Source organism: Pan troglodytes, chromosome 7, assembly GCF_028858775.2.
Source record: "Pan troglodytes isolate AG18354 chromosome 7, NHGRI_mPanTro3-v2.0_pri, whole genome shotgun sequence".
Taxonomy (NCBI): domain Eukaryota; kingdom Metazoa; phylum Chordata; class Mammalia; order Primates; family Hominidae; genus Pan; species Pan troglodytes.
Genome location: NC_072405.2, coordinates 17837331 through 17863979, shown reverse-complemented (window position 1 = coordinate 17863979; position 26649 = coordinate 17837331). Strand labels below are relative to the sequence as shown.

Genomic DNA, 26649 nt, shown 5'->3' with positions numbered 1-26649 from the left:
GGAGTGCAGTGGCACGATCTCAGCTCACGGGTTCACGCCATTCTCCTGCCTCCGCCTCCCGAGTAGCTGGGACTACAGGCGCCCGCCACCACGCCCGGCTAATTTTTTGTATTTTTACTAGAGACGGGGTTTCACCGTGTTAGCCAGGATTATTTTGATCTCCTGACCTCGTGATCCGCCCGCCTCGGCCTCCCAAAGTGCTGGGATTACAGGCGTGAGCCACTGCACCCGGCTACTGCCTTCTTACTGTCGCCACAGCCTGGATAAAATACGATTCTTCTGAGCCTTTTTTTTTTTTAATACCGAGTTTCACTCTTGTTGCCTAGGCTGGAGTGCAATAGTGCGATCTCTGGTCACCGCAACCTCCGCCTCCCGGGTTCAAGCGATTCTCCTGCTTCAGTCTCCCGAGTAGCTGGGATTACTGACACGCGCCACCACGCCCGGCTAGTTTTGTATTTTTAGTAGAGACGGGGTTTCTCCATGTTGGTCAGGCTGGTCTCGAACTCCCGACCTCACGTGAGTCACCGGCCTCGGCCTCCCCAAGTGCTGGGATTACAGGCGTGAGCCACCGAACCCAGCCCCTCTGAGCCTCTTGAATACAACTGGGGTCATGCCTGCTTTGCAGGTTTGTCTTAAGGATTAAAGCTGTTTGGGGAGTGTCTGGAGGAGGGTGAGTCTTGAGCCAACCCCTGCATCTCCCTTCCAGGGCCTCCCGGTAATAAACCCCAAGTAAATGTGCACTTTGTCCGTCCTCTCCGAGCAGGTCTCCGGGTACTCCTGTGCCAAACCGATTTCCGCCCCCAAGGTCCTTCTCCTCTTAGAAATCCTGACTCAGCTCCTAGGTTCCTTCGCGGTGACAGCCACTCTTTTCTATTTGTACGTAGCTGTAGTGTTTTGTGGGTACGTTCTCTGAACAACAAAGTGGCGCTTCTAAAGGCTGTTCTGTGGGGTCCACAGCCTCGCCACCCCCAGCCCCTGCAGCGGCTTCTGAATGAATGAAATAAGCGACGGCGCCCTCTCCACCACCCCACCCCCGCCAACTCGGCAGGCAGGGATCCCAGGCGCGGGTTCTGGCGGAGGCGGTCCCGCGAGGCGGGGGGACTTTTCTAGGCGGGGTGGGGGCCTTGGGATCACGTTTAGGGGCTTTTCCCCCATCCCCTGGCCCCATTTCGCAGCGTTTCGCCACCCAGGGCCCGCAGGGCTCCAAGCCCCTCTTCCCCAGCCCGCGCGCTCAGGCCCCCGCCCGCCCCCGGCGGTGGCCCCGGAGCCCGAGCGGAAGGGGGCGGGGAGTGTGCGGGGCCGGGAAGCGGGGAGCGCGGGCGGCGGAAGGTGGCGGGAGGGGGTGGGGGCTGGGAAGCAGCGTGCGCGGGCGGCGGGAGGGCCCGGGCGGGGCTGCGCGGTGGTCACGTGGGGCGGGGCCGGGAGGGTACTTAGGGCCGGGGCTGGCCCAGGCTACGGCGGCTGCAGGGCTCTGGCAACCGCTCCGGCAACGGCACCCGCAACGGCACCCGCTCCGCTGCGCGCAGGCTGGGCAGCAGGCTCTCGGCTGCAGCGTTGGGTGAGTGCTGGGGACCCGGGGCCACCGCAGCGTAATGACCTTGGCGGGGACGGTGCTACCCGGCCGCCGAGACGGGTTCCTCTGCGCCCCCAGTCGGGCCCAGGCGCGGCCCCGCGGCGTCCCTGGGGGCCGGCGGGGAGCCGGGACCCTCGGGACTGTCCCTGACGGGCGGACTGGGGTGGGAGTCCGCGCGCTCCGAAGCGTCGGCGAGAAAAGCAGAAAACAGCTCCGCCCGCCAGCCCTCTGCCCTCCGCTCCCCTCCCCGGGCTGTGCGCCGGACCCCGGCCCTCGGAGCGGGGACGCGGCCAGGACCGCCGAGGCAGGCGCCTGCGAGGAAGAGCTCGGCCGGGTCCGGAGGCTGCTGCCTGGGACCGCGCTCCCATCGCCTGGGCCTCGGTGTCTCCGGGCCAAATTGCCGACATAATCGCATCTGCCGGCATCTATTTTCGGTTTATTTCTCCCTCATTGCGAAGGATTTGCCTGGCCAACTTTCTGCGCAAGATCCCACGCAATTCCTGGGACCCCAGAAGACAGGTCCTGTTGAAGAACAGGAATCTGGCACTGGGTGGGCTGGGGAGGAACCCGCACGGTGTTAAATCCATAAACAGGAAGAGAAAAACGAAGCAGCGAAACCAAGAGGCGAATGGGCGATTGGATGCCGGTGGGGAGAATGCCGGGGGCGCACCCTGCTCCTGGACTCCAGTAAAGGGAGGCCGGGCAGAGTCCCTGGGGCGCCACCTCCCCCTCGGTTAGTAGCCCTGGAGGCCGGGGGGAGTTGGCCTCTGGGGAGCAGTGGGTGCTGGGTGTGGGGCGTTGCAGGCAGGCTGGGGTGGGCGACCCAGGTGGAGGTGAATTGCACTTGGCTTCCTGGTGGGCCTCTGTCACCCACTTCCCAGGCGTTGAGAAAGCCAGCAGGCTGGCAAAGAAAAGGACCCTAGCGCAGGCCCCACACTCCTCCTCCTAACGGACGAGAGACCCCCAAACCCACTGGAGAAGTGACGCTGTGGGGTTCAAATGCAGACCTGGCACCGTTTTGTAGCCTGGAAAAACATCCCCACTGCCTGCCGCCGGAGGAGAGGATAGCTGAGATGCACTCTCTTTGAATCCAAACGTTCAGGAACGTAAGGCGAAGAGGCCTAAGAGGGCGTTGGCTGGCTCTGTCTTTCAGGCTGGAGCACAGTGGCGCGATCTCGGCTCGCTACAACTTCCGCCTCCCAAATTCAAGCTATTCTCCTGCCTCAGCCTCCCGAGTAGCTGGGATTACAGGTGCCCGCCACCACGCCCAGCAAATTTTTGTATTTTTAGTAGAGATGGGGTTTCACCATGTTGACCAGGCAGATCTTGACCTCCTGACCTCAGGTGATCCGCCTGCCTCGGCCTCCCGGTGAGTCACGGTGCCTGGCCAAGAACTGTTCCTTGTTGGCTCTGGTGCTGGTGACTTAGAACCCGCCAGCTCCTGGAGAAAGGGGCTGGGCCGCCCACCCTGTGTAGCTTTCCCAAAGACAGAGTCAAACGTCTCCTGGAGAACAGAGGCTTCCCTTCCTCTTTGGTCATTTGTACTCTAGCTGGGGGTACCCCCTGGTGGAAAGGCACAGGTCCCTTGCTCCCCAGGTGGCAATGCAGGGCAGACACGGCCCTGGCACACCTCTCCTGGGTGTTGGCTCAGGACAGCCCTGTTTCCAACTGGTTAGGCGGTGATGGGTGGCGGCCCTTTGGCTCCAGGTTGAAACTGCCCATGTGGTGCTGATTTAGCAGATTGGTGAGGCTCTTTTTGTAGGCAGGTTCTATTCTTTCCCCAGCTGCTGGACCTGGGAGTTGGAAGAGAAGTTGCAGCCATTTTAGGGGTAACAGATATTTTCTGTTGCTCTTGGTTGGATTGGGAAGTGAATTGAAGGGAGGTCACGTTTCAGGGGTGTCTTGGGATGTCTGTCAGTGATTTTCTTTTCTTTCTTAATTTCTTTTTCTTTTTTTTTTTTTTTTGAGACACACTCCCTCTGTCGCTCAGGCTGGAGTGCAGTGGTGCGATCTCGGTTCACTGCCACCTCCGCCTCTCATGTTGAAGCAATTCTCTTGTCTCAGCCTCCCTCCCAAGTAGCTGGGATTGCCAGTGCCCATCACCACACCTGGCTTTTTTTTTTTTTTTTTTGTATTTTTAGTAGAGACGGGCTTTCACCATGTTAGCCAGGCTGGTTTTCGAACTCCTGATCTCAAGTGATCCGCCTCGGCCTCCCAAAGTGGTAGGATTACAGGCATGAGGCACCGCGCGGTGGAGGGGTAATTTTCTTAAATCTGGTAATGAGTTGTGGTTGTGTAGAGTAACATACCGTCCTTTCGAGATATGGACTGAAACATTGAGAGGGAGGAGTTACAGGTATGCCGATTCTTCTTTTCTCTCTCTCCTTTTTTTTTTTTTTGAGGTGGAGTCTCACTCTCTCACCCAGGCTGGAGTGCAGTGGCAAGATCTCAGCTCACTGCAACCTCCGCTTCCTGTGTTCAAGCCATTCTCCTGCCTCAGTCTCTCGACTAGCTGCGATTACAGGCATGCACCTCCACACTCAGCTAATTTTTTTATTTTTAGTAGAGATTTTTTGTCTCTCCTAAAAAAATCCAATGTAAAAAAATCCCAATGTGGGGTTTTTGCCACGTTGGCCAGGCTGGTCTCGAACTCCTGACCTCGTGATCCGCCCACCTCGGCCTCCCAAAGTGCTGGGATTATAGGTATGAGCCACTGCGCCCCGTCTGCTGCCTCTTTTCAATGGTCTGGCCTAAGGAAATTATTGGAAACATGTGCGGTTGAGTGATATTTACTGGGCACTTCCACATGGTCCATGTAAAGGGAGATGGTTGGGGTGACAGGCAGTTGAGTCTAGGGGAGGCATGTCCAGATGTGCTGTGCCTCTGGGATATCAGGGTGGCAGGCAGCAGTCTCTACATCTGGTCCCAGGCTGCCTGAGAAGGAGCGTGTGGGAGGCAAACCTTGCGCCCTGGCATGGTTGTTAATGTTTATATTTACCCTAGCTTGTGTGGGGTAGGAGGTTTAGGGATCAAATTCCACTCTGTGTTTAGACTTTTTTTTCTTTTTTTGTTTTTTTTGAGATAGAGTTTCACTCTGTCACCCAGGCTGGAATGCCGTGGCACAATCTCAGCTCACTGCAACCTCACCTCCCAGGTTCAAGCAATGTTCCTGCCTCAGCCTCCGGAGTAGCTGGGATTACAGGCATGCACCACCATGCCTGGCTAATTTTTTGTATTTTTAGTAGAGACCTCAAATGATCTGCCCGCCTCGCCTCCCAAAGTGTTGGGATTACAGGTGTGAGTCACTGTGCCCAGCCATGTGTTTAGACTTTTAACTAATCTCTTTTTTAGCTTCAAGCCTTATCCTCTGCCTCTATAGACCACTCCTGTGCCTGTTTCCTGGTCCTTCCAAGGGCCACTGTATTCCCTGTCTGCTGCCCCTCTTTTGGATTCTCCTGCACATTTTTTTGTTCATGCATTCATTCATTTATTGTTTGATTAATGACAGGGTCTTGCTTTGTCTCCCAGGCTGGTGTGCAGTGGTGCGACCACGGCTCACGGCAGCCTCAGCCACCCAGATGTAAGCGATCTGGTTCCCACCTCAGCCTCCCGAGTAGTAAGTAGCTGGGACCACAGGCGGTGCCCAGGTTTTTTTTTTTTTTTTTCGTTTGTAGAGACAGGGTCTCACTGTTGCCAGGACTGCTCTGAAACTCCTGGTTTCAAGTGATCCCCTTGCCTCCTCCCACTTAGGCCTTCCAAATGCTGGGATTACAAGGCATGAGTCACCTCCAGGCCTTTTTGTACTTTTAAAACTCTGCATCAGTGTATAAACAATGTTATTAAAGTTTATATGACTTCAGTTACACTACATGGATCCTTTTTCACTCACGGTTGTGAGATTTATTTCTGTTGCTACATCCAGTTCTAGTCCATTTGTGTTAAGTGCCCAGTGTGTTTATCTTCTGAGGGACAGTTACGTTATTTCGTTTTCACTATTATCCCATGCTACAATAAATATTCTGTGTCTCTCAGATACTTTGAAGAGTTTCTGCAGGGCACATGTGGGAGAGCTTGTTTCTGGGTCATGAGGTGTGTTCATCTTCCATCTTGCTAGATGGTGGCAAAGGGTTCTCCAGTGTGGTTGCATCAATTTACACGCCCAGCAGTGTGCAGAGTTCCTTTTCCTCACATTTACCAACACTAGATAGTACCAGACTTTGATTTTTGCCAATCTGATGGGTTTGAAGTGTTACCCCTGTTTTAATTTCATGACCAGAAATTCAAATTTAATCTTTGCCATAGGACAACAGTAACCCACTTATGCCTAGTGTTCCATTATTGGAACGCTAAGCATGTGGGAGTTTTTACATCCTGCTGCTCAAGGTCATCGCCAAGGTCTGATGTTTTTACTCATGCAAAAATTTAAAAAATTGCAACCTCTGGCATAAATGGGTTGAGTGACACTTTTCCTGTTTTTATTGTTGGTCAGTGATGGCATATGTGCTGGTTTTTTGGTTTTGTTTTTTTTTTTTTTGAAACGGAGTCTTGCTGTGTCGCCAGGCTGGAGTGCAGTGGCGTAATCTCGGCTCACTGTAACCTCCGCCTCCCGAGTTCAAGTGATTCTCCTGCCTCAGCCCCCTGAGTAGCTGGGATTACAGGCGTGTGCCACCACGCCCAGCTAATTTTTGTATTTTTAGTAGAGACGGGGTGTCACTATGTTTGTCGGGCTGGTGTTGAACTCCTGACCTCATGATCTGCCTGTCTTGGCTTCCCTAAGTGCTGAGATTACAGGCCTGAGCCACCGCTAACCTATTTATTTTTTATTTTAAATTTTAATTTTCTAAATAGAGACGAGGTCACTATCCTGCCCAGGCTGGTCTTAATCTCCTGGGGTCAGTCAATCTTCCCACCTTGGCCTCCTGAAGTGTCAGAATTATAGATGTGAGCCACTGTGCCCAGCCCAGAACTGATGTTTTGTAAATGCTGGGTGCTGAGAAGGATGTGTGGCTGGCAGTCTTGACTGTGTTATCTGTCTTTACCAGGCCAGTAACTTCTTTGGTCTGGTCATCAAGATAATCTAGCATCACCAGCAAGCATGCATGGAGGAGGATGGGCCCAATGTGGCCAAGATGGTAACGGGACCAGTAGAGAGCCCTGTAGAAGACATCTAGATATTCTGCCCTAAGAGCCCGGAGGGCCAGGCTGTCTCATGACCCTCTGACGTGCTGACCTGGACTCTGGCAGAATGTGCACACACACATAGTCACACAGCTTCCTGGCTTGCGCAAGTCCCAGGAGGGCGGTGCCAGCCACAGGCTTTTCCCATTCGAGGGTTGGAAGCTTATCATCAAACCACATCAGAGTGCTGGGGGCCACCTGCCACCCATTCCCAACCCACTCAGCCTTCCTGGTGTTTGGGACATGCTTTGCTTTGGCAGTCAAGACAGCAGAACAAATCAACTTTTAAGGCCTTGTCACTGATAGTACAATTGCCATTATTTTTCATCCAAATGAGGATACTTCTGAAAATAGAAATGATGACTCTGGGACGCAAACGTTGGCTGTCCTATGTATAAGGAGATGGCTTTTCACGCTCCCAGTGACTGAGGAAGTTTCTCCCAGATGGCGCTGCTCTGAGCCTGGTGCAGGGTAGGCACTTTCAAAAGAGTGTCTCCTTGCATCTTCCATCAGCCTTGCGAGATGAGTATCTGTTCCCAGGGCCCCAAGGGAGGAAAACAGGACCTAGCTGGATCCAAGAGCTAGGCCTTTCTTTTTTTTTTTTTTTTTTTTTGAGATGGAGTCTCACTCTGTCGCCCAGGCTGGAGTGCAGTGGCGTGATCTCGGCTCACTGCAAACTCCGCCTCCCGGGTTCACGCCATTCTCCTGCCTCATCCTCCCGAGTAGCTGGGACTACAGGCGCCTGCCACCATGCCTGGCTATTTTTTTGTATTTTTAGTAGAAACGGGGTTTCACCGTGTTATCCAGGATGGTCTCGATCTCCTGACCTCGTGATTCGCCCGCCTCAGCCTCCCAAAGTACTGGGATTACAGGCGTGAGCCAGCATGCCCGGCCCAGAGCTAGGCCTTTCTGTGGCTGGCCTTCGCGTCAGCCTCAACTGCCCTGGTTTAATCTCGCCTGCGGTTGAATTAGGGAACCGCCGTGTTCTGCAAGCTGGAGAGGCAGAACACTAATGAGCAGAACACTAATCTCATTGCAATCTCAAAGGATCTCTAAAAGCTTTTATAAAGCAGGCCCAAGGTCCTTTGGTATCCGATGCAGACGTGGTGAATGCATTGGTTCTGTCAGCATCTGAGCAAGTCAGTAACAGAAATGGGGAGCAAAAGCTTTCAGAACTTTCTAGAATATTGACTAAATTGTCTTGTTTACAACCAACAATGACAACAAAAAATAACTGCTGAGGGCCTTCGTAGTGTCTGCTGTTTCAAGTGTACGGTAGTCATTTTGTCTGCAGGATGTGGGGTTGCTGTGGCTGACCTTGTACAATATTCCACTCATAGGTGTCTTCAGGCCTATGGAGAGCAGCTTGCGTGGGCTGGGCCTGCAGTACCTGGTTTGCATAGATGATGGGCAGGTGGGCAGCACGGGGAAGGACCTGTGAGTGGCCAACCTGGTTCAGGTGAGGGAGGTGGAGTGGGGCTTCTCTGCTTCCCCTGGTTCCCTGGAAGCCTCCAAGGCTGGTGAGCATCACTGCTGCCTCTGCACAGCTGTGTGCTGGGTGGGTTTTCTGACAGGTTTTCAGTTGCTTCGGGGCTACAGCTGCAGGGAGCCCGCTCCATGGGACAGATGGGCCTCTGGTGCCCGTTCATCAGGGGACTGATGAGACCCAGGCCTGAGAGCCCTTTGGATTTTGTTTTTGTCCTTAATTTAATCATAAGCCAAGAATCTACTAAACACGGTTCCATTAGGGGCAAAGACGTAACACATCAGAGGCCACAGCAAGGCTGTGATTCATACTCAAAAAGGAAAGGTCTCTGGGTCACAACAGAGCATAGTTGAGGTCAGCACACTCCCACCCAGTGCAGGGCTGCTCCAGCATTGAGGTGTGTCTGGCAGGTTGAAATAGGGGAAGATGAAACTCGCCGAAGTCTTGTTTTGTGGTTGCACTTAAGTGGTCAAAACTTTAGGAGCAACTGCCGTTATTAGCGGTGAGTGCCAAGACTAGTTTTTATAGAAGAGAAAGAAACAGAGTTCTCTGGGAAGGTCTTACTGAGCCTTCATAGTCTCCCCACCTTTCCACTGTTCCCGTGCTCTTAGCCGCTCTGCTGGCCTATAAGGCACAGTCTTCATTTGTGGCTTCTGGCAAAATGTAAGCACTTGACTTTTGTTTTTGTTTTGTTTTGTTTTTTTGAGACGGAGTTTCCCTCTTGTTGCCCAAGGTGGAGTGCAATGGTGCGATCTCAGCACACTGCAGCCTCCGCCTCCTGGGTTCAAGCAATTGTCCTGCCTCAGCCTCCCGAGTAGTTGGGATTATAGGTGCACAACCACCAAGCCCGGCTAATTTTTTGTATTTTTAGTAGAAATGGGATTTCACCATGTTAGCCAGGCTGGTCTCGAACTCCTGACCTCAGGTGATCCACCTCCTTGGCCTCCCAAAGTGCTGGGATTACAGGTGTGAGCCACTGCACCCGGCCAACTTTCAATTCTTCAGAGCTGACTATGAGAGGAGCCAGCAGTATAGCCACAGCACCAACGAATGAGGAAGAGCAAAATACTGCATGACAGCTTTGCTAAGAATTCTTTCACTTTTTTTCTCTATCAGCCAGGGGCTAGCAACTTGGCTTATTTGGAAATTTTAAGTGTACATATCCTGTCTCCTTAAATCCTTTACAGATTTAAAGTGCAGTCTACCTGAGGGCTCTGTGACCATGTAAGAAAGCTTTTTCTTTCTTTTTTTTTCTCTGAGACAGAGTCTTGCTCTGTCGCCCAGGTTGGAGTGCAGTGGTGTGATCTCGGCTCACTGCAACCTCTGCTTCCTGGGTTCATGCAATTTTCCTGCCTCAGCTTCCTGAGTAGCTGGGACTACAGGCACCACCACCATGCCCGGCTGAGTTTTGTATTTTTAGTAGAGACGGTTTCACCATGTTGGCCAGGCTGGTCTTGAACTCCTGACCTCGTGATCCACCTGCCTCAGCCTCCCAAAGTGCTGGGATTACATGTGTGAGCCATTGTGTCCGGCCTCTTTTTTTTTTTTTTGAGACAGAGTCTCGCTCTGTTGCCCAGGCTGGAGTGCAGTGGTGTGACCTCAGCTTACTGCAACCTCCGCTTCCTGGATTCAAGTGATTCTCCTGCCTCAGCGTCCCAAGTAGGTGGGATTACAGGCACCCACCACTGTGCCTGGCTAATTTTTGTATTTTTAGTAGAGACAGGAGTTTCACCTTGTTTAGTAGAGACAGGAGTTTAGTAGAGACAGGCTGGTCTCGAACTCCTGACCTCAGGTGATCCGCCTGCCTTGACCTCCCAAAGCACTGGGATTACAGGCATGAGCCACTGTGCCCGGGCAGAAAGCCTTCTTTATTGAGCTTGGTGGCAGCCCAAAACTGATTATTTAAGGGTGTCAGGACTTAACACCTCCTGTGACTTAGCAGCACCTCCTCTCCTTTGACTTTCATTCCACCTCCTTCCAGGATCCCAAGGTCCCTATTTGTCCTGGAAATGGCTTCAAGGTAGTCTAGGGTGCTGGTTGCTGGGGGAGGAAGGTGCTCTGGTTGATAGAGTCGCTTGGCCACACACTCTTTTTGGCACATAACAACATTTTACAGAGCCGGAGTGGAGCGTGCTTTCTCATAAGTGCTCTGCAGGTTTGGAGAGAGAGGATATGAGGAGCACCCTTTTCTGTTTTTTTTTTTTTAACCCAAAGATTAGCTTGGAAAAGGGGCAGAGGGGTGCACTGGAACTCAGGTCTGCCCAAGCAGCCCAGCAGACCAAGGTCTAGAGATGACATCTGCTCGCAGCTGTTCTTCCACCAGCCCGCATCCTGGAAAGGGGTCTTGTGGCACACAAGAGTTCACATCCTTCCCTCGTGAAATAAGGACTTTGTGTTCATCATCTCTTGTAAGAAGCAGAGCAGAAAGCACAGAATTAAGAAATAAAAGGGAAGTGGGTGCCTATATAAAGGGAAGTGAAAATGGGTTGCTGTCCCATGCAAAGACCCTGGAAACCTGTTAACAGCCCAGCTTGTCACTTTCACCATCTGCATTTGTCCAGAGTGATTGAGATTTGCGTTGTTGTGGAGAGAAAGGCGCCTGTTGCACAATGGAGTGAGATTGCCACTGCTGTCAGGACCTCTGTGTTTGGCTTCACACTTTTTGAGTTCTCAGCAGTCTCGGGACCCTCAAGAGTGGAAGCATTTTTGGATGTTAAATGCTGGGGTTAATTGAAGTTAAGAGCTTGTTTTACTGGGCATGGTGGCTCACACCTATACTCCCGACACTTTGGGAGGCCAAGGCAGGCAGATCACTTGAGTCCAGGAGTTTGAGACCAGCCTGGGCAACATAGCAAAACCTCATCTCTACAAAAAATACAAAGCTGGGCGTAGTGGTGTATGCCTGTAGTCCCAGCTCCTTAGGAGGCTGAGGGGAGCAGATCTCTTGAGCCCAGGAGGCACAGTTTGCAGTGAGCCATGATCGTGCCACTGCACTCCAGCCTGGGCAACAGAGTGAGATCCTGTCTTAAAACAAACAAAAAAAAAACAAACTTGTTTTCATTTAGACTCTTCCTGGCGTTGGGGACCTACTGGAATAGGTTTAGTGTGAACTGAGAGCTAGAAGTGGTAGAGGAGAGAGGAGAGAGGGAGGGAACAGAGCCCACTGGAGCGAGTGCCCTTCCTATCTTATCACTGCATGCCAGGCACGTGCCGGCGCTTTGGTCCTCCTCATTTCATTCTTGACTGCCACTTGAGACACGATGGTTACTAGCTCCATTTTATAGGTGGTGAAACTGAGGCTTGGGGAAGGTCAGACCCCAAGGGTGCCATTTAGTCAGTGGCAGAGCCAGATCCAAATGCAGGTCTCCTGACTCCAAATGCAGGTCTCCTGACTCCAAGTGCAGGGCTCATTTTATCGTCCGGTTGCAGCACGCTGGCGGCCCCTTGAGCCCCAACCTGGATACCATAGGGGAGGAGCAGAGAAGCCAGGAACACCACAGCCCTGGGCCAAGGTGTGGGGCTGAAAGAACTTCCCAGTGCTCAGCCTGGGACTAGTGGAATGGGCTGGGCCCTGGGGCTGGCAGCGGTGGCCCCGGGGAGCCTGGGAATGAGTAGGGAGCAGAGGGAGGTGTGGGAGGGCCTGGGAACCATGAAAAGGAGGGCGGGTGCAGGGAAGCCGCCTGCTAGTGAAGTGGCGAGGGGGCCCTGTGGGACTCCAGGGAATGGCCGCGGCAGGTTGTCCTCCAGGAGTTGAGAGCCACTGGACATGGCAGCTGCCTGTGTTCTCAGCCACCACAGTAACCAAAGAAATCTTGGTTTTAAAATTCAAGTTGCCATGGAAACGCTCCCATCCTCGACTTGGCTTATTATTTAGAATAACATCTCTACAGCACAAAGCCCCCGGGTACATCCAAGGACACTGCTGTCTGCCCACGAGACATGCTAACCTCACAGTGTGGAAGGCTGTGTGGGTCACTGACATGCATGGCCACGTGAGACGCTGCCTACCCACGAGTCACGGAAAAGGGGAAGATTATTAAAGTCACTAGGGGCCAGGTCCAGTGGCTCATGCCTGTAATCCTAGCACTTTGGGAAGCTGAGGCAGTTAGATCCCTTGAAGCCAGGAGTTCAAGACCAGCCTGGCCAACATAACGAAACACCGACTATACTACAAAAATTAGCCAAACGTGATAGCACAGGCCTGTAATCCTAGCTACTCAGGAGGCTGAGGCACAAGAATCACTTGAACCTGGGAGGTAGAGGTTTCAGTGAGCCAAGATTGCGCCACTGTACTCCAGCATGTGCCACAGAGCGAGACTCCCATCTCAAAGTCACTAGGGAGGAAGCCTCATTGGTGGGAAGGAAGACCAAATTGGAAATGCTCTGAGGAATCATTAAAACAAATGTCCTTTTATCAGTTTGGTGGCTCAGGGCCTTTAGTAATACTGCCAACTATTTTTCCTAGAAGAAACGAAACTGAAATAATAGGAACATACTTTTTTTTTTTTTTTCTTAAAAGTAAGGGTATGTTGTGAAAAAAAAGTCTCCCCACCGTAGTAACTGACTGCCGTACATCTTCCTTGGCATTTTGCATGTAGTGGCAGGAGTGTTCCTACATGTGTAGATTGCTGAGAGGGTCAGACGCTTATGGTCCTCAGTCACCCACAGCTTGCTTTTTCCCCACTTAACATTGGGACTTGGGGCATTTTTACTTTGTTAGTACAATAGAATTCACTTCAACTAGTTGGTTTTTTACTTTTATTTTATTATTATTATTATTTTTAGATGAAGTCTCAATCTGTCGTCCAGGCTGGAGTGCAGTGGCGCAATCCCGGCTCAGTGCAACCTCTGCCTCCTGGGTTCAAGTGATTCTACTGCCTCAGCCTCCCAAGTAGCTGGGATTACAGGCATGCACCACCATGCCTGGCTAATTTTTTGTATTTAGTAGATACAGGGTTTCACCACCTTAGTCAGGCTGGTCTCTAACTCCTGACCTCAGGTGATCCAACCGCCTCGGCTACAGGCATGCGCCACCGTGCCCCACCAACTAATTGCTTTTTTAACGGTTCCTTCATATTCTATTTAACCACTTACCGTAATTTAACAGTTACTCTGTTATTGGATACTTGCTTCATTTCTGGTCTTTTTCTAATGCAAAAATTATTTAGCGAGCACCCGTGTGCATGTATCTTTGCATTTTGTGGGATACATTTTTCAATGTCAGGTTGCCGAGTCCCAGGACATGCAGATTTAGAAACTGGTGGGCGTTGCTGGTTGATGTCTCGGTGGTTGTGCCCACCCACCCCAGGCACTCATTATCATGCCTTCCGTTTCCCCACTTCCTAAGCCCTGCAAGAAGTGCCAAACTGTCCAGCCTTTGCCAATCTGATACATGCTGAACACCTCCTTAATTTTATCTGCATCTCCCTGAGGTTGAACTTATTTTATTTTTGAGGCAGAGTCTCACTCTGTCACCCAGGCAGGAATGCAGTGGTGAAATCTTGGCTCACTGCAATCTCCATCTCCTGGGTTCAAGTGAGTTGAAGCAATTCTCCTGTCTCAGCCTCCCAAGTAGCTGCGATTACAGGCACCTGCCACCACACCTGGCTAATTTTTGTATTTTTAGTAGAGACGGGGTTTCACCATGTTGGCCAGGCTGGTCTCAAACTCCTGACCTCAGGCGATCCACCTGCCTCAGCCTCCCAAAGTGCTGAGATTACAAGCTTGAGCCACCATGCCGGTTGAACTTATTTTTATCTGTGTTGGCCATTTGTAGTTTTTCTATTATGCTGGTTCCATTTTTCTGACTTTGAAGAGCCTTTTGTGTATCAAGGAAACGAAGTCTAAAGTATATGTGAGTACTGCTTTGTTTTGTCAGTTTTTGTTTTAAAGAGACTTCTCAGTGTAATGCAAGCATTTTCCCTTGAAGGCTGTGTTTCCTGTCAATCCTAAGCTTTCCTCCAGCATTACCTTTTTAAAAAACTTTATTTTCTATAGTGATGGGGTCTCACTATGTTGTCCAGGCTGGTGTTGAACTCCTGGCCTCAAGTGATCCACTTCCTTGGCCTCCCAAAGTACTGGGATTATAGGCGTCAGCCACTGCACCCAGCCTGTTTTTCAAAGGGCGTTGATTTTTTTCATAGAACTTTTTAAATTAAGATCTGTGGGCCTGGTGCGGTGGCTCACGCCTGTAATCCCAGCACTTTGGGAGGCTGAGTCAGGTGGATCACGAGGTCAGGCGTTCGAGACCAGCCTGGCCAAAATGGTGAAACCCTGTCTTTACTAAAAATATGAAAATTAGCTGGGCATGATGGCACATGCCTGTAATCCCGCTGCTCGGGAAGCTGAGGTAGGAGAATAGCTTGAACCCAGGAGGCAGAGGTTGCAGTGAGCCGAGATCATGCCATTGCACTCCAGCCTGGGCGACAGAGAAAGACTCCGTCTCAAAAAAACAAAAAAATTCTGTGTTGCATGTGGTACTTTTTGTGTGTGAGGAGTCCAGTGTGAAGATTCAGACTTCAGGCAGCCATTTGTACAAGCACTGTCCTGTTTCCTCTCTGGCCTCACCTAGGTAAGGCTGATTGCTCCACAGAGGATGTGCTTCTGAGTGGTCCGTTGGGTGCTGTGCTGATGAGCATCACCCAGCATTTTATGACACATTTGCTGCCCCAGAGGGCTGGGCTCCTGTCAGAGCTCTTTTCCACTGGCTGGGTGTGGTGGCTCACACCTGTAATCCCAGCACTTTGGGAGGCTGAGGCCAGTAGATCATCTGAGGTCAGGAGTTCGAGACCAGCCTGGCTAACATGGTAAAACCCCATCTCTACTAAAAATACAGAAATTAGATGCGTGTGGTGGCGCACACCTGTAATCCCAGCTACTTGGGAGGCTAAGACACAAGAATTGTTTGAACCTGGGAGGTGGAGGCTGCAGTGAGCCAAGATTGTGCCACTATACCCCAGACTGGGTGACACAGGTGACAGACCAAGACCCTGTCTCAAAAAAAAAAAAAAAATTTTTTTTCCAGAGCCATCTTGCTGTCCTCTCATATGTTTATTCTCCTAGATGAATTGTTGCTTAAGCAACAATGAAGTTTAAATTGTTCTTCAGATAGAATCCCCTAGGTGCCAGGCAGTTTGTTAAGCACTGACACCACAGTCCTGTGACTTTCATGACGACCTGTGACCTGTGGGAGGTAGAACACCTCACCCACCCGTGGAAGCCCCTGGAGTGAGGGACAGGAACCCCTGCCTCACCCAGCTCCCCACGCCGCGGCTCTCCCCAGCCCTGGATGCAGGTGCCCAGGAGACATGTATTGCTTTTGTTGAGCTGCTCGCTTAGGAGGGTGACTCAGAGTTCAAGCTGGAAAGCACTGGCTTGTGACTCATGAGCCAGTGCAAGATCAAACGGCTGGGGCATCGAGGTGAGAGTTTTCCTTCTCAGAAGCCTCATCTCCGCAGCCGGAAGCAGAGCCCTTGGCTGACTGGAAAAACCAGAGAGGCCCCGGGAGTGGGTGGATGGCCAGCCCAGCCCCACCTCTCAGCCTCCACCTCGACCAGCCCACACCGAGCTTGTTTGTCTGTGTCCTGTCGAAACTAGGACTCCTGGATTGTAACTTTTCTTACATTTCCCTGTCCCCTGGGTCCTCCACTTAGGGTGTAATCACACAGACAGGCTCTTCACTGTTTCATATCACTCACTTGGGAAAGTGTCTCAAGCTGTTCTACAAATCCATGCAAAGGGCGTTTAAAAATAGCAGCGAAGGCCCTGGACTCGGTCTCGTCCAGCACAGCCCCTTGGCTCTCTCCGGGCTCTGGCCGCCTGGCCCCCGGGGACCCACACGAGGTCATGGCGTGCTGCAGGCACCAGGGCAGGGGGGCGGGGATCCCATGGACACCTCAGCTCCTTAGAGTTCTCCGCCTGGGCCAGGACGAGCATGGGGGTCCCTACTGATGCCCGAGACGGTGCCCCTGTGTGTGTGAGCCCTCGACCCACATAACAGAGAGGTGTCCTGATGCCCTCTGTCCTCTCCAGGTGGATCTAGGATCTGGCTTCCAACATGTGGCAGCTCTGGGCCTCCCTCTGCTGCCTGCTGGTGTTAGCCAATGCCCGGAGCAGGCCCTCTTTCCATCCCCTGTCGGATGAGCTGGTCAACTACGTCAACAAACGGAACACCACTTGGCAGGTAGGCTGTGGGGCTGTGTCCTATGTATGTCCCCTCCCAGGTCGGTATGTGCACACTGACTCCAGGAATGGGAAGCCAGCCCTCAATGTGGCCCACAGAACATTGTCTTGGACTGTTGAAAAATGGCCCTGACCCTGAGTCATGTCGGCTCTGGACCACGCCTCCCTCCTCTGTCCCATACCCCATGTGTGTGCATGAGTGTGTATGCATGTGTATGAATATATGGTTGTGTGCACGTGGAGGTGTGTGGGGGAGTAAGTGAGCTTCGGAAGTGTTCAAAACCAGCTAGCCCCTGTGACGCCTGCCCTGGCAGAGTGGCAGTTTATCAGTCCCGCCCCTGATTGCCTTTGTCTCTGCCCAGCCCTGACCCTCGGACTGAGAACCAAGAATGAGGAGTGAGCCATGTTGAAGGCTGGAGAGGGTCTCTGTTTGTCAGCAAATGGGAGCAGATCAGGGGAGACACCCACTATGCCCGTGTGTCACTCTGGGCTGTCCCCCAGTGCCCCCCAACCTTTGGGCCCTTGAATGGGGTAGGGCCTCTGGTTTTCCCTGGGTTGGGCTTCGTGTGTGGGCAGCGTGCTCATCCACCGCTATCCCGGGAGACCCTTCAGTCAGTGGGTGACTCTCTTCCAGGCCGGGCACAACTTCTACAACGTGGACATGAGCTACTTGAAGAGGCTGTGTGGTACCTTCCTGGGTGGGCCCAAGCCACCCCAGAGGTAAGTGCCTGCTCCCCTGCACCGCTGTAATGTGAGTGGCAGGCGTTGGTTTGGGGCAGTGGGAAGTGGGAGAGTGAAGGCCTCTCTGGCGTCCGCAGGGCTCATGCCGCCCAGGGCTGCCGACACCGCTTGAGGTACAGTACTTGTTTCTTTTCATTTTTGTATTACTTTCTCTTTTTATTTTATTTTTTCTTTCTCAAGTTATTAGTAGAGAAGATGCTGGTGCTTTTTTTTTGTTTGTTTTTGAGAGAGTCTCACTCTGTCACCCAGGCTGGAGTGCAGTGGCGTGATCTTGGCTCACTGCAAACTCTGTCTCCCGGGTTCAAGCGATTCTCATGCCACAGCCTCCTGAGTAGCTGGGGCCACAGGCTTGCACAACCGTGCCCGGCTAATATTTGTATTTTTAGTAGAGACTGGGTTTCGCCATACTGGCCAGGCTCGTCTCGAACTCCTGGCCTCAGCAAGTCATCTGCCCACCTCGGCATCCCAGAGTGCTGGGATTACCAGCATGAGCCACCCCCAGTGTTTTCTATTGTGCTTCTCCAAGGTGTCTCAGTCGCAGGTGTGACAGACAAGGTCTGGGTCTCCACTATGTGGGCAGACTCAATCTTGAGTAAGGGAAATCTAAGAAAAGCCAGATGAGGCCAAGTATGGTGGCTCACGCCTGTAATCCCAGCACTTTGGGATGCCAAGGCAAGCGGATCACCTGAGGTCAGGAGTTCGAGACCAGTCTGACCAACATGATGAAACCCTGTCTCTACTAAAAATACAAAACTTTGCCAGGCGTGGTGGCGGGCGCCTGTAATCCCAGCTACTCGGGAGGCTGAGGCTAGAGAATCGCATGAACCCGGGAGGCAGAGGTTGCGGTGAGCTGAGATCATGCCACTTCTCACATGAGGATGGGGTAGTTAAGTTGCACGACACTGCCTTCTGCACAATGGGGATGATACGAGAAATGATGAGAGGATCCTGGGCAGAGGTTGAGGCAGGAGAGCAGGGCAAGAAACACGATCTGGACTGAATAAACTTATTTAAAAATGAGTTTATAATTTGTGGATAAATTCATTTTAAAAAATCCATTACATAAGCCTAGAGAGAAGCGTACAATATCGCAAGTCAGGCCAGGTGTGGTGGATCATGCCTGTAATCCCAGCACTTTGGGAGGCCAAGGCGGGCAGATCATTTGAGGCCAGGAGTTTAAGACCAGCCTGGCCAACATGGTGAAACCCTGTCTTTACTAAAAATACAAAAATTAGCCAGGTGTGGTGGTGCATGCCTGTAATCCCAGCTACTCAGGAGGCTGAGGCACGAGAATCGCTTGAACTCAGGAGGCAGAGGTTGCAGTGGGCAGAGATCTCGCCACTGCACTCCAGCCTGGATGACACGGTGAAATTCTGTCCACTCCCACCCTCCCGTCCCACCTAAAAAAAAATCAAAAGGTGCATTGAGCAACAGAATTTCCTTTTGTTTTATGAAATTACCAAGGACACCTGTCTGCAGCCTTCTTCGGCATGTCTTGTGCTCATTTCCTTGTTAGGGGAGTGTGGCCCAGCCAAAGTGGCCTTTGCAGGGATTGGGGAGGGAGTTGTGGGATCAGAGCTTGTAATGAAGACCTTCCTTTATCCAGAGTTATGTTTACCGAGGACCTGAAGCTGCCTGAGAGCTTCGATGCACGGGAACAATGGCCACAGTGTCCCACCATCAAAGAGATCAGAGACCAGGGCTCCTGTGGCTCCTGCTGGGTAAGGCCCTGCTGGCTGGCGGGGAAGCGCTGGAGAGAAAGTGGGAGCAACACTGGAGAGTCTTGGGGGATTCGGGGTGGGGACAACTCTGACAAGGCAAGTTATAGAAACTTTCTGAGTCCCAGTTTCCGTCAGTACAAAAATCACAATCCCTCTGGCCGTGAATGATGGCGAGGATTAGGCAGAGTGGCGGGCAGAGCATCCAGCAGATTGCAAGTCCATGTGTACCTCGAAGCAGCTCCCTTTCCCTGACATGCTGGCCCGTCCGCAAATACCAGGAGCTCTCACTGCTACTCAGCTTCAAGAAAGCATCCCTTTAGTGTCAGTGAGCTGTCTTAATTTTGTCACTTAATTGTGGTAAAATACACGTAACAGAAATGTAATAATCTTAGCAATTTTCTTTTGTTTTGTTTTTTGTTTTTTTTTTTTTTTTTTGGAGATGGAGTCTTGCTCTATCACCCAGGCTGGAGTGCAGTGGTGGGATATTGGCTCACTGCCTCCTCTGTCTCCTGGGTTCAAGCAATTCTCCTGCCTCAGTCTCCCCAGTAGCTAAGATTACAGGCATGTGCCACCACACCCAGCTAATTTTTGTATTTTTAGTAGAGATGGGGTTTTGCCATGTTGGACAGCCTGGTCTCAAACGCCTCACCTGTTGATCTGCCCTCCTCGGCCTCGCAAAATGCTGGGATTACAGGCGTGAGCCACCGTGCCCAGCAACTATTTTCAAGTGTACAGTTCTGTAGCATTAAGTACATTCACAGTGTTGCTCAGCCATCACCACCATCTGTCCCCCGAACTCTTTTTCACCTTGCAAGACAGACAGTCTGTCCCCATTAACAACAATATTGTAGCCCCTGGTAACCCCCACTCTACTTTCTGTCTCTATGAATTTGACTCCTAGGGACCTCATACAAGTGGATCACAACAGTATTTATTTTCTGGGTGAGCTGTGTTTTTTGTTAAGAAAAAAACACAGCCAGGTACGGTAGCTCACGCCTGTAATCTCAACACTTTGGGAGGCTGAGGCGGGCGATCACCTGAGGTCAGGAGTTTGAGACCAACCTGGCCAACATGGTGAAACCCTGTCTCTACTAAAAAGACAAAACTTATTAGCTGGGCGTGGTGGCAGGCACCTATAATCCCAGCTACTATGGAGGCTGAGGCAGGAGAATTGCTTGAACCCAGGAGGCGTAGGTTGCAGTGAGCTGAGATTGCGCCAGTGCATTCCAGCCTGGGCAACAAAAGTGAAACTCTGCCTCCAGAAGAAAAAAAAAAAACCACACACACACATACAAACTAATACTACACATTTTACAGATTTCAGAAATGAACCGAGTTCCCAGGCGGAGGTTCACGGTGGTGCTTCTCTTGCTTTAAAAGCTGAGTTGGGCAGATGTTGAGGCAGGAGAGTGGGGCAAGTGGCTCATCACGCCTCTAATCCCAGCACTTTGGGAGGCCGAGGTGGGCAAATCACTTGAACCCAGGAGTTCAAGACCAGTCTGGCCAACGTAGCAAGACCCCATTTCTACCAAAGAATATAAAAACTGAGTTTGAGCCCCAGGAGCCTCCCCTGGTGTTGAGAGATCAGTTGCCTACAAGGTCTGAGGTGCCCCTGTGGCCCTTTGAGGGGACTGCTGCAGAGGGCCCAGCATGGCGGCCTCACCCGGTGGGGCTCGTTCCTGCAGGCCTTCGGGGCTGTGGAAGCCATCTCTGACCGGATCTGCATCCACACCAATGCGCACGTCAGCGTGGAGGTGTCGGCGGAGGACCTGCTCACCTGCTGTGGCAGCATGTGTGGGGACGGGTGAGTCAGGCTGTGCTTCCACAGCGGGTTTAGTGCTGAGAGACCCTGGGCCCCAGCTTCTCATTGGAGGGGACTTTGAGGACTTCCTGGGACTGCTGCAAGTCAGAAGTGTTTCGGGGAGACGCCGAGAGTCTGGCAGGCAGGGCCTGGCAAGGCTGCCGCTTCCTGGGAGGTGCCTGAACCAAGGCTGGCCCGGCAGAGCTGTCTGAGGGGTGGCGTCCCAGCAAAACAGACAGTCTCAGAAAATGTGGTGGAATGTCTGGCCCCTGGTCTGGTTTGTGTCATCGCATGTTCCTTTTTCCTGGTTGGGGAAGCAGTTTGGGGCAGTTCCTTATGTGTAGTTAGCGGGGATGGCGCCACCTTAACAAGGTGGTGGCACAGAACTTTCTGCTTCAGCTGCCTGCAGCCTCGCCTTGGTTCTGCGGTAGTGGTGTTCACTGGCAGCTGCAGATCGGAAATGCTTGAGGTCTTAAAAAAATGCATGGGCTTCTCCCCAAACTAGTTAAATGGGAATCACTGGCGATTCTCATTTCAGAGAACTGGTGGTTTTTTCTAAGTACCTCAGGGAAGTTTAGCGTCTGCTCAGTTGAGAATCAGTGTTCTACCCGGAAGGGCACTCGTAGCCTGGTTTCGTATGGACATGAACAGGAGAGCCTCCTGTCTTCTCCCGGATCTTTGTGGGCAAGGGTGGGGCTGGCGGTTATTCCCTGCAAGCTGTGCTTATCTAGGGAGCGTCCCTGGGAGGGTTTGGGGTCTGGGAGGTCTGCTCGCACCACTTGCTGCAGCTGGGGGTGGGTCCACGAGTGGCCTCGGGCACTTGGGTAGCACACAGTGGTCTGGAGAGGTGGTGGTGCTTCTCTCAGAGGTTTTCATTAGAGGCTGTCTTTTCAGCTGTAATGGTGGCTATCCTGCTGAAGCTTGGAACTTCTGGACAAGAAAAGGCCTGGTTTCTGGTGGCCTCTATGAATCCCATGTAGGTAAGTGTGTCCCCTCGGCCACTTTCTGGCCAGATGGATTGTTTGAGCAATTAACCATCATGGCTTTATTTGCCTTTATAAACTGGGGGTTGAGACAGAGGGGCCAGTGAAAGGTGCTAGCCAGGTGCACAGGCCTCTGGCAGGACCTGCCTGGCGTCCATGCGGCAGGCACGAGGCTTGCCTTGCCCCAGGTCTGCCTCGCCCAGCTGGGGCTTCTCCGTGGGGACTGTAGGTTGACTCCGCTTTCTCCCGGGTCCCATCAGGGTGCAGACCGTACTCCATCCCTCCCTGTGAGCACCACGTCAACGGCTCCCGGCCCCCATGCACGGGGGAGGGAGATACCCCCAAGTGTAGCAAGATCTGTGAGCCTGGCTACAGCCCGACCTACAAACAGGACAAGCACTACGGTAAGGGGCCTGGGGCCTGGCCACGGCGCACGTGGAGGCTGGGGAGCTGCTGCATCCCTCCTCACGCTGCAGCGAAGAGGTCAAGGCTGAGGAGCCTTGGGGTCCCGGAACTCTAGGATAGAGGAGGGGGAGTGATGCCCTCTTGCCAGGAGAAGTAGCACTCTCTCCACTTTCTGCCTGTTCCACCCTGAATTCAGCCTCAGCCCTTCCAAACTGGAAGGGACCAAAGCCCTCCTTTTACAAGGGAGTGGCGTGTCCTGGAGTCTTGAGGTATCTTGGCCTCTTTCGGGGCCTCGTGTTCCTTGCTCCCTTCTCCCATTTCTGAGTTTCCAGCCCCAGCCCTGTCCTTAGTTCTTCAGGGGAGCCTTCCTTGAGCTCCCCTGGCGGGGCAAGTCCCCTTAGATGCAGTCTTCCCCTGGAGGCCACCAGAAATCAGTGAGTGGCTGACAGTGGCATGGCACGAGGCACTGTCACTGCACTCCCCAACCCCGAGCTCGGTTCATTTTCCAGGATACAATTCCTACAGCGTCTCCAATAGCGAGAAGGACATCATGGCCGAGATCTACAAAAACGGCCCCGTGGAGGGAGCTTTCTCTGTGTATTCGGACTTCCTGCTGTACAAGTCAGGTGCGTGCTCATGGCTGACGGCAACAAAGGGTGGGGGTCGGGAGGGGAGCCTGGGTGCCAGGATGGTTCATGTTGACTGATAGTGCTTGACTGGGCAGGCAGGGGAGGGGCTGGGGAAGAGGGCTGTGTGGGGCCTTCCATATAGGCTCACTCCTCTGTGGACCAGCCTGGCACCTGACTGTCTTTGTCCAGGTGTTGTGCCAACACACAGAATTCCAGAGGCCTCTCCCAGAGCCTCTGGGCTAGTTCCTTCCCATCCATTAGAGTCCAGCTCATACATGTTCTCTGTGGGAACGCTGCCCTCCCTGGTGGCTGGCCACGCCGGCCCTCGCCTTCCTGGCTTTGCATTGCTTTATCAACATGTTTCTGTTATAATGGCAGGCAGTTCGTGTCTGCACTGGGTGACACATTTTCTTCATCTTTCTCTTTGCAAAGGCCTAGATCGTGCCTCACACCAGTGGATGAACACACAGGGAGGACCTTGCCCTGGGTAGTGCCATAGGGACTCGAACCAAGGAATCTGGACAGTCCCCATCCCCAAGTCCTGTCTTAGAAATCCCTTGCTCCAGATGAACAGTCTTTGCTGACTGCATCTATCCGATTAATATTTTGCTAGATTGGAAACTCCAAAGCTCTCAGCTCTTGTAAAAACAACAGTTTTACAAAGGAAGACGATTCTGGCAAGAAAAAGTTTCTGTAAAGATGGCACTTCTTAGCGCAGTCCTCGCCCATATTATTAAAAGATGCATTTCCACTTTGACAGTGATTTCTCCACCAGAGGAGAGCCTGGTTGGGCAGCCCTGAGCCCCTTAGCCAGTATCTTTCCCATCAGCTAGCATTAGCTACCACCAGTTCTCCCTTCTCCTCCCTCACCTCTTCAGGGTGTACCTGGAGCAGCTATTAAAACTCTTTAAGCCGTGTAATGCTTTTCACAAACCCTTACTTACATGGAATCCCAGTATATAGAACAGATGAATCAGTCATCTAGCATTAAATGTTTTATAACTTAGAATGTATTAGAAATTCTATTTTTAAACCCAACCAACAAGCACATTTTATAGGAATCTATTTCAATATTTAGTCAACAAATTTGAGTGTGTTGGGCCTTCAGAAACATATTTAATTCCCCAGTACTGTGGGACCCCCTGGAGCCTCCTGGTGGAGCAGCAGGTTCCCTCTGGAAGCTGTTTCTCCTTCCCGGAGCATGACCAGCTGAGTGTGGGGGGTGCTGTGGGGTGTGGGACAGTGGCCCGGTCTGGGTCTCAGCCAGTTCTTCCCTTCTCAGGAGTGTACCAACACGTCACCGGAGAGATGATGGGCGGCCATGCCATCCGCATCCTGGGCTGGGGAGTGGAGAATGGCACACCCTACTGGCTGGTTGCCAACTCCTGGAACACTGACTGGGGTGATAATGGTGAGTGGCGGCCCCCTTCCTGCTAAGAACAGTGAATTGTGAGCCACACCCAGTGGCCAGCTCAGCTTTCTCTGTTCTACCCACTGCACAGCCTCAAACCGTGGACCTATGGCCAACAGCCAGGCTGTGAGCTCCTCCTAAGTGCCAGGCACTCAGGAGTTCCCTTTTGCTGTGAGGGCAGACTCTGAGCAGCTTCAGAGCCAACGCCTGCAACAGTTCCCACAGCATCAAGCCAGATGCTGTGATGGGAAGGGTGACCGGACAGGGGGCTTGCCAGTGGAGGTGTGCCCCACGGGTCCAGCAGCCTCGTGGTGTTGAGGGCTGTGCTAGTGGGCCAACAGCAGGAGCAGTCAGGGATTAGTGACTTACAGGTCTTTTAGGGATGAGTCTGACTATACTGACTGACCCTTGTCACACTTTAAAAGCACCTTACTTTTTATTCCCAGGCTTCTTTAAAATACTCAGAGGACAGGATCACTGTGGAATCGAATCAGAAGTGGTGGCTGGAATTCCACGCACCGATCAGTACTGGGAAAAGATCTAATCTGCCGTGGGCCTGTCGTGCCAGTCCTGGGGGTGAGATGGGGGTAGAAATGCATTTTATTCTCTGAGTTCACGTAACATACAAGTTTTAGACAGGGTCTGAAGGACTGGATTGGCCAAACATCAGACCTGTCTTCCAAGGAGACCAAGTCCTGGCTACATCCAAGCCTGTGGTTACAGTGCAGACAGGCCATATGAGCCACCGCTGCCAGCACAGAGGGTCTTTCCCCCTGTAGACTAGTGCCGTAGGGAGTACCTGCTGCCCCAGCTGACTGTGGCCCCCTCTGTGATCCATCCACCTCCAGGGAGCAAGACAGAGACCCAGGAATGGAGGAATGGAAAGCGGAGTTCCTAACAGGATGAAAGATCCCCCAGTACCTCCAAGCAAGTAGCTTTCCACATTTGTCACAAAAATCAGAGGAGAGATGGTGTTGGGAGCCCTTTGGAGAACGCCAGTCTCCCAGGCCCCCTGCATCTATCGAGTTTGCAATGTCACCACCTCTCTGATCTTGTGCTCAGCATGATTCTTTAATAGAAGTTTTATTTTTTCGTGCACTCTGCTAATCATGTGGGTGAGCCAGTCGAACAGCTGGGAGACCTGTGCTAGTTTTACAGATTGCCTCCTAATGACGCGGCTCAAAAGGAAACCAAGTGGTCAGGAGTTGTTTCTGACCAACTGATCTCTACTACCACAAGGAAGAAACCAGCTTTTACTGTTTTTTAAAAATTACAGCTTCACCCTGTCAAGTTAACAAGGAATGCCTGTGCCAATAAAAGGTTTCTCCAACTTGAAGTCTACTCTGATGGGATCTCAGATCCTTTGTCACTGCCTATAGACTTGTAGCTGCTGTCTTTGTCCCTGCAGAGAATCACGTCCTGGAACTGCATGTTCTTGCCACTCTTGGGACTTCATCTTAACTTCTCGCTGCCCCAGCCATGTTTTCAACCATGGCATCCCTCCCTCTTAGTTCCCTGTCGTCCTCGTCAACCTTCTCTGTAAGTCCTTGGTAAGCTTGCCCTTGCTTAGGAACTCACAACATAGCTGTGCTCTATTTTTTTTGTTGTTGAGACGGAATCTCACTCTGTCGCCCAGGCTGGAGTGCAGTGGCGCCTTCTCGGCTCACTGCAACCTGCGGCCTCCTAGATTGAAGGGATTCTCCTGCTTCAGCCTTCCGAGTAGCTGGGATGACAGGCACTCACCAATATACCTGGGTAATTTTTGTATTTTTAAGTACATACAGGATTTCACCATGTTGGCCAGGCTAGTTTCAAACTCCCGGCCTCAGGTGGTCTGCCTGCCTCCCAAAGTGTTGGGATTACAGGCGTGAGCCACTGGGCCCTGCCTGTATTTTTTATCAGCCACAAATCCAGCAACAAGCTGAGGATTCAGCTCATAAAATAGGCCTGGTGTCTTGGTCATCTCACATAACCAAGCTGCTACCCCGTGGGGAACCACATCCCCCTGGATGCCCTCCAGCCTTGGTTTGGGCTGGAGTCAGGGCCTGTATACAGTATTTTGAATTTATATGCCACTGGTTTGCACTGCTGGTCAGGAACTCAAGTGCTTTGCATAGCCCTGGTTTAGAAACATGTTATAGCAGTTCTTGGCATAGAGCAAACTAGAAGAACCACCGATCATTCCACTGTCCTGCCAAGGTACACCTCAGTACTCCCCTTCCCAACTGAAGTGGTATGAGGCTAGCTCTTTCCAAAAGCATTCAAGTTTGGCTTGTGATGTGACTCAGAAGTTAGGAACCAGAAGCTAGATCAAATAAGCTCTGAAAATCTGAGGAACATTGGAGGAAAGGTTTGTTATGCTCATCATGGCACTTAAGAGATGGCTCACGCCTGTAATCCCAGCACTTTGGGAGGCCAAGGTGGGAGGATCACAAGGTCAGGAGTTCAAGACCAGCCTGGCCAACATGGTGAAACCTCACCTCTACTAAAAATACAAAAATTAGCTGGGCATGGTGGCACATGCCTGTCATCCCAGCTAC

At 52.1% G+C, this 26649-nt stretch overlaps 2 protein-coding genes across 6 annotated transcripts in view; one reads left to right on the top strand and one right to left on the bottom strand.

The window, feature by feature from the left end:
- The first annotated feature begins 1426 nt into the window (after positions 1-1426).
- CTSB (cathepsin B) lies at positions 1427-25445 on the top strand. 5 transcript variants are annotated; one of them, XM_054656528.2, is made up of 12 exons: positions 1470-1558; positions 5102-5189; positions 16269-16419; positions 17053-17138; positions 18766-18880; positions 20566-20684; positions 21576-21661; positions 21925-22068; positions 22579-22695; positions 23981-24109; positions 24556-24685; positions 24958-25445. In XM_054656528.2, the coding sequence occupies exons 3-11, from the start codon at positions 16294-16296 to the stop codon at positions 24651-24653; spliced, it is 1020 nt and encodes a 339-aa protein (XP_054512503.1). In that variant the 5' UTR covers positions 1470-1558; positions 5102-5189; positions 16269-16293; the 3' UTR covers positions 24654-24685; positions 24958-25445. The 5 variants fall into 5 exon arrangements, with proteins under 5 accessions (XP_009438527.2, XP_003317964.2, XP_054512503.1 ...); XM_009440252.5 differs by lacking the exon at positions 5102-5189 and having other exon boundaries at positions 1427-1558; XM_003317917.7 differs by having other exon boundaries at positions 24556-25445.
- Positions 24527-26649, bottom strand: part of FDFT1 (farnesyl-diphosphate farnesyltransferase 1) — a 50584-nt gene continuing 48461 nt past the window's right edge. Inside the window, 1 exon segment of the mRNA NM_001280152.1 lies at positions 24527-24679. Within this exon segment, the coding sequence (NP_001267081.1) occupies positions 24650-24679 (30 nt within the window). The 3' untranslated portion in view covers positions 24527-24649.

What these genes read in the sequence shown, in the direction of transcription:
- CTSB (XM_009440252.5), top strand. Translation starts at nt 16,294, where the DNA reads ATGTGGCAGCTCTGGGCCTCCCTCTGCTGCCTGCTGGTGTTAGCCAAT. An exon ending in GGCAGCATGTGTGGGGACGG is followed by an intron (nt 20,685 to 21,575) that starts GTGAGTCAGGCT and finishes CTGTCTTTTCAG; the next exon opens with CTGTAATGGTGGCTATCCTG. An exon ending in CAAACAGGACAAGCACTACG is followed by an intron (nt 22,069 to 22,578) that starts GTAAGGGGCCTG and finishes TTCATTTTCCAG; the next exon opens with GATACAATTCCTACAGCGTC.